The sequence below is a fragment of the Apis dorsata genome, unplaced genomic scaffold (assembly GCF_000469605.1).
Source record: "Apis dorsata unplaced genomic scaffold, Apis dorsata 1.3 scaffold_667, whole genome shotgun sequence".
Taxonomy (NCBI): Eukaryota; Metazoa; Arthropoda; class Insecta; order Hymenoptera; family Apidae; genus Apis; species Apis dorsata.
In genome coordinates this window covers 173,425-180,542 of record NW_006263852.1, presented here as the reverse complement: position 1 = coordinate 180,542, position 7,118 = coordinate 173,425, and the positions used below count along the sequence as shown (strand labels likewise).

General features: G+C 21.3%; 2 protein-coding genes across 3 annotated transcripts; one reads left to right on the top strand and one right to left on the bottom strand.

The window, feature by feature from the left end:
- Positions 1-408: 408 nt before the first annotated feature.
- On the bottom strand, positions 409-3,074 carry LOC102671380 (sprT-like domain-containing protein Spartan). 2 transcript variants are annotated; one of them, XM_006622131.2, is made up of 5 exons: positions 2,661-3,074; positions 2,399-2,426; positions 2,179-2,287; positions 1,964-2,083; positions 409-1,887 (listed from the first exon to the last, which is right to left on the bottom strand). In XM_006622131.2, the coding sequence occupies exons 2-5, from the start codon at positions 2,404-2,406 to the stop codon at positions 445-447; spliced, it is 1,680 nt and encodes a 559-aa protein (XP_006622194.1). In that variant the 5' UTR covers positions 2,407-2,426; positions 2,661-3,074; the 3' UTR covers positions 409-444. The 2 variants fall into 2 exon arrangements, with proteins under 2 accessions (XP_006622194.1, XP_006622192.1); XM_006622129.2 differs by having other exon boundaries at positions 2,399-2,559; positions 2,661-2,882.
- Positions 3,075-3,574: 500 nt separating this feature from the next.
- On the top strand, positions 3,575-6,952 carry LOC102671234 (coatomer subunit delta). The gene is made up of 8 exons (XM_006622128.2): positions 3,575-3,844; positions 4,023-4,062; positions 4,521-4,744; positions 4,916-5,304; positions 5,382-5,552; positions 5,694-6,007; positions 6,126-6,442; positions 6,556-6,952. Exons 1-8 carry the CDS (start codon positions 3,842-3,844, stop codon positions 6,643-6,645), a joined length of 1,548 nt encoding a protein of 515 aa, XP_006622191.1. The 5' UTR covers positions 3,575-3,841; the 3' UTR covers positions 6,646-6,952.
- The last annotated feature ends 166 nt before the right edge of the window (positions 6,953-7,118 follow it).

Sequence of the window (7,118 nt, the reverse complement as noted above, 5' to 3'; positions counted from 1 at the left end):
AAAATTATAAAATTGTACAAATATTATATTGCTATTTACAAATATATATTTTATTAATATTTTCATTGTAATTTATTTTTCAGAATGTAACAAATTTAATAATATTGTGTCAAGAATTTAAAAATTAAAATGAATAGTTCAGGTTACATCTATATATACCAAAAATATTTTTTTATTTTTATTATTTAATAAAATATATCTTAACAACAAGATTATTTTATTTTATAGATTATTTTACTTGTTTAATAAATAAATAATACAAAAGATAAATATATATAATAGATAATAATATAATAGATATAAGATAAATAATAAAAGGAAAATTAATATAATTTTAATATTTATAATATATATTATAATAAAATTCAAATTACTCAATACTTTTTATTATATCTCAATATATTATTATTTTATTTTTATTACTTAATATAAAACTTATTTTATTCATGCAATTGTAAGACATACATCTAAATGTTGATTCATTTGAGATTCTATTATTAATTGCATACAAACAGGACAAGGATATTTAGATTGTTCAATTGATATTTCTGAAATTACATTTGATGCTTCGTTATTATCATAATCAACTAAAAATGAATCATCATTAAATACATTTCCAATACAATCTTCTAAATGATCACTTAAAGATACTCCAATAGGAATAAATTCATTACAAACTAAACAATTATGTGACATAATATCGGCTACATTTTCTTTAAATTTTGTATTATGATCAACATTTTCAATAATTGATAAATCATCACTAGATGTACTACTAATAGAAATTATACTTTCATTTACATTTCTATTACTTTCAATATCATCTAATATAATTAAATTATTATTTTGTTTATCTGTTTTTAAACACTTATCAATATGTTCATTTATATTTATAAAATCAAAACTCTTGGTACAAATAGGACAATTTGTCTTTTTAAAATTTTGTATTTCATCTAATTTTGATTGTTTATTTGAAAATATAATTGAATTATCTTTTCTTTTTTGTGCAAATGAAGAATTATTTGATTTTATTTCAGATTTTGTAAAATTATCATTATCATAATTCTTTATTGTAATTTTTTTATCATTTTTATCTCTTTTTTTATTTTTTGTTATTAGACAAAAATCTATATGTTCATTTATTTTATCATTTAATATAAAATGATTGCATATTGGACATTTTACAAGTTTTCGTATTTCATTTAATGATTGAGTATTTGCAATAGATTTTTCAATTCTTATGGTATTAATTGGTGAATTTATTGTCTGTTTTAATGCAGTATTTTTATTCATATCTTTATTATGATCAATATTATATAATTTATTCAATAAATTACTTCGTCCTGTATTAGAACCACCAACCACTCCAGAAGATGAAAATTTAGGTGTATTAGAAATTTTATTAGTACTAATTTTATTAGGACTATGTTTTTGTGAATTACTTGAACTCTTTGGACCTCCTATACCCCAACCATGAACATTATTTGTAGTATTTCCAAGTTTTTGAAATTCATTTGTATAATTTTGATTATTTATATGATTATCTGATTTAATATTCTTAGGAATAGATGTAGATAATGGTTTTGTAGATGGAGAACTTTTTGAAAGCCAATTAAATATATTATTTGATAAGTTATCATTTTTAGACTTTATCTTTTGTTTATTGTTTGAAGATTTTGCTTTAAAATTTTCTGGTTCTTTAATTTTAATAAATTGACCACCACAAATTTGTTGATGTTCTTTCCACCAAAAATCAGTTGGACCTGGTGCACGATTCATAGCTCTTCGTACTGTTCCAAAATATGGAGCTCTCTTCTGACAAGGACCATTACATCTCCACCAATGTTGTTGATATAATTTAACTTCATCATGAAAATTGTGGTATATCTATATATAAAAAACAAAAATTTTAAAAATTGTTAAAATTATAAATTATTATATTCATTTTATTATAGATAATTACAGTTATTTTTGTTCCAGCTACTCTATTTATTCTGTGCATATGTTTGCAAAATTCTGGACCATGTCCATCTCTGTCACGATTATTGTTTGTCAGAAACAAATAGCCATGAATCATTTCATGCTATAATATATATTTCAAACAGAAAAGATAATAGTTAATTAATAATTAATAATAGTTAATACTTAAATATATAATTATTATTACAGAAATCTTACCAATAAAGTTTCAACTAGATCTTTTCTGGGTCTAAGTTTTAATAATGGTGCACTAAGTGAAATTATACATTGTCGATTTCGAGGATGAAAAGTGCATATACCTGCACAGCTATAATATAAATATAAATGTACATAAATATAAAATATATATATATTTATATAATAAATCATTAATCAATTTTAAAAAATAATCTAAAATTTTTTAAATAAAATGAATTACCTTGTCATTCTAGGACTCCATTTAACTTCTACAGAGAGTAAAACATTCCAGAAAAAACGTTCATTAAATTGCATAAACAATGTATGAATATTAGGTGTTGGATCAATTAACTCTAAAGTTTGATCAATTAAAGTTCTTGGTTTATAATTTTCTTCATCTTTCTAAAATTTTTAAAATAATAATATAAATATATATATATATATAATTATATATTATTATATAATAATAATAACAAAAATTATAACATCAAAAAAGAACTTACACTTTTTGGTAAAACTGCATTTTCTGTTAATCCAAAACAATAATCTTCTTGTTGTAATTCATAAGCTAATTCAAAATCATGAGATTTTTGTGACTTTTTCATCATAATTTATAAATATTAATAAAAACAATATAAAAATTCATAGATACAAATAAAAAATAAAGATACAAATAAAAATATATTTAATGAATTTGTCAAATTTATATCATTAAATTTTCCGTTTAATCATAATATCAATAACAGATTTTTTTTTCAAATAAAAATTTTCTGTTTATTTTCTTCTGTTATTTTTTCTTCCTCACCTTTAAATATAAAATAAAATATAAAATATAAATAAATACTCAATTATCTATTATAATTAATTAAAAATTATTTGTTTAAAATTATTGTATTTATTTATTTATTTTTTTATTATTATATATTTATTTTTTTTAGAATTAAAATGTACATTTTTCAAAACTTTCCAAAATAAATATCAATATAAATATTTAAAGTATATTTACATAATACTTAATGTTATAAAAATTGAAAATAAGTAAATATGCAATTAAACAATTATTATTATTTTAATTTATTACTATTTTTAATTATTTAAACAAATATTATAGTATAAATATATATGTAGAATCATATAGTTTTATTAAATACGTGTGTATAATGTGTGTAGTTTTATTATATATTTTTATTTATCATTGCATATATATATTAGGATAATATAAATTTGAAATTTAATTCGAAACATTGAACGTAAATTTGTATTTAGTAATTTTTAATAGTTCTTATTTTTTTATTCTTTTATTTTTATCTATATTTTTTACTTTCGTTTTTTTTTTAATGTATAACAGTATATATATATATATATATATTGTAGATTGTCTGTTATTGAAATGAGATGAAAGATACGATTTTTTACAAATCTTATTACTACAAATAAGACAATATCAAAAACAAATATAATGCACAACATATAAGTACACATATCAAAATATTCAGAAACGTCCCATTCTTTTAAATGTTCTAATTCGTGGTTCATAACACTTCGTCATGCCACACGTCAGCATAGTACGCCCTCTGCTTGTAATCTCATATTTGTATATATGATGTGGATGGAAGATTGGCTTATGTAAAAATTATATTAGGTTAATCGTACAATATATATCGTGTCAAAATAATTCAGCAAAATGGTAAGTATTTATTTATTAATGATTTGAATCATTGACAATATACCTAAATTGTAAAAAATATTTATTACAAGATCATATAGTTAAAGTTATCACAGATGTCAATCACCTCTCGTGATTGATATTAAAACATAAAAAGTTATAATGTCTTGTATTACTAAATTATTTGTTATTCTTTAAGGTACTTATTGCTGCAGCAGTTTGCACAAAAGCAGGCAAAAGTAAGTAAAACTTATTTTTTCTAATCGCACCTGTTTATGTATGTATATGTATTCTATTCTTGATATTAGCTTGATATTATACATGATTAATTTTTTAATTGTTAGATGATTATAATTTTCTTCTCTTAATATACATATAATACACATATATATATATATATATCTATATATATATTTTATTAATTATATTTTAAATCTTTTATATATTTCTAATTTTTCACATTTTTTAATTGTGAATTCTGTTTTTAAATTAAACTAGATATTTTATATTATATATTGCAAATAATATTTTTTATGATAATTTTACTTTATAATTATAAAATACTTTATAATTAGCTGAAATATATATATTTTTTTCATATGATTTATATATATATTTTTAACATATTAATTTATTTATATTTTGTTTATTGTTAATTATGATTAATAAATAAAATTTAATAATTTATAAATTTTAGCTATTATTTCTCGTCAATTTGTTGAAATGACAAAAGCTAGAATAGAAGGTTTACTTGCTGCATTTCCAAAATTAATGAGTTCTGGCAAACAACATACATTTGTAGAGACAGAATCTGTGAGATATGTCTATCAACCTTTGGAAAAAGTATATATGTTATTGATTACAACAAAAGCCAGTAATATATTAGAAGATTTAGAAACATTAAGGCTTTTTGCAAGAGTTGTAAGTATATAATAAAAATTCTTTCTTTACTTTTTCATTTTTTATTCATTTTATTCATTTTATCATTGAATTATAAATTGATATTTGTTATTGATATTTATAAATATCAATAAATGATTTGATTAATATATAAATTTACATAATAAATTTATAATATTTTAAAATTAATAGATTCCAGAATATTGTAATTCAATGGATGAACTTGAAATAGCTGAAAATGCATTCAATTTGATATTTGCATTTGATGAAATAGTTGCATTAGGATACAGAGAAAGTGTTAATTTAGCACAAATTAGAACATTTGTAGAAATGGATTCACATGAAGAAAAAGTTTATCAAGCTGTAAGAATGACTCAAGAAAGAGAAGCTAGAAATAAAATGCGTGAAAAAGCAAAAGAATTGCAAAGACAAAGAATGGAAGCAGTTAAAAAAAGTGGTATTAAAAATCCTGGATTTGGTAATTCTTATGGAAGCAGTGGTAACTTTACACCAACACTTAATGCAAGAGATACTATTAATTTTGTACCAGAACCAGTTAGACCTTCATATACACCAACACAGTAAGAAATAATATAATATGAAAATAATTTTAATAAAAATTATATTATAAAAATATTTTTATTATGCATATATATAGAAAACCTGTTAATGCTGGACCAGGTGCAATGAAATTGGGAGGAAAATCTCGTGATGTTGATTCATTTGTAGATCAGTTAAAAGAAGAAGGAGAAAATGTTGTAACAACTCCCTTACCTACAACAGGTGCAAAACCAACATCACTTACACCGCAGATAATCAATACTGAACCGTAAGATATTTATTTATTTATTATTAATATTTATTATTTATTATTATTTATTTATTATTTATTAACCGTAAGATATTTATTTATTTATTTTATATGTAAATATATTATTAATAAATTTATAATTATTTGCTTTATATTAAGAGTTCATTTACGACAAGAAGAACGTCTTAATGTCAGAATTGGTCGAGATGGTGGTTTACAACATTTTGAATTGCATGGTTTAGTGACATTACATATTTCGGATGAAAAATGGGGTCGAATTCGTGTACAATTAGAAAACAGAGATACAAGAGGAGTTCAAGTACAAACGCATCCTAATGTGGATAAAGAATTATTCAGAACACGTGGTCAAATAGGCTTAAAAATTCCTACAAAACCATTTCCATTGAATACTGATGTTGGAGTATTAAAATGGCGATTGCAAGCTCAAGATGAGACAGCATTACCTATTTCAAGTACGAATCATTTACTGAATACAAATTAATTATAATTAAGTTAAATTTTTTAAAATATATTTTAATATATATATATAATATATAATAAATAGATAATTCTTTTTATTATTTAAAATAGTTAATTGTTGGCCATCTGAAAATGGAGAAGGTGGATGTGATGTGAATATAGAATATGAATTAGAACAGATTAATCTAGAATTAAATGATGTTCAAATAAATATTCCATTACCTATGGGATGCAATCCTATAGTAAGCGAATGCGATGGACAATATACACATGAAGCACGACGAAATACACTTATATGGTCTTTACCAGTGGTTGATGCAACAACGAAATCAGGTTCAATGGAATTCTCAGCACCTTCTTCTACTCCTGCAGATTTTTTTCCTCTTCTTGTTTCATTTTCATCTAAGACATCATATGTCAATATTAAAGTAAATTATCTTTTATTCATATTATTTATATATTATTTATATAATTAAAAAAAATGAAATAAGTTTCAGTATTCATATATGTATATAATTAAACAAATTTATAATTTTTATAGGTAACTGAAGTTTTACTTGTAGAAGATGAAAGTCCTGTTAAATATTCAGTAGAGACAGTTTTCTTTACTGATAATTATGAAGTGGTATAAAATATATCTATTACATAATAAGATAATTGCTCGTGCTAAGTATGTACAAAAATACAAAACTAGCACTGTCCATTGGAATTTCAAAGATAAAGATTTTCAGCTTATTTATCATTCAGGTTATAATTTTATTCTCATACAACCATTATTTTACCAATGGATGCTTGAATGAATTTCAAGCATATACATATATACATATTAATTGAACAATTAGTTTCAATTTAGTACATGTCTAATATTAAACTATTACAGGAAATTGTATACAGATATTTTATAATTGGTAAAAAAATATTACCGAAGATTTTATGAATTACACTTATTATTATCAACATACAAAAATTATATACATTAATTTTATTTTAATTTTTTCAAACTGTTTCTTTATGAATTTTGTAGTTGCAAAACTTTTTAGTAAAACTGAGATACATATATTATTTACAAAATATGGAAATATTTTTTTCATACATACATACATA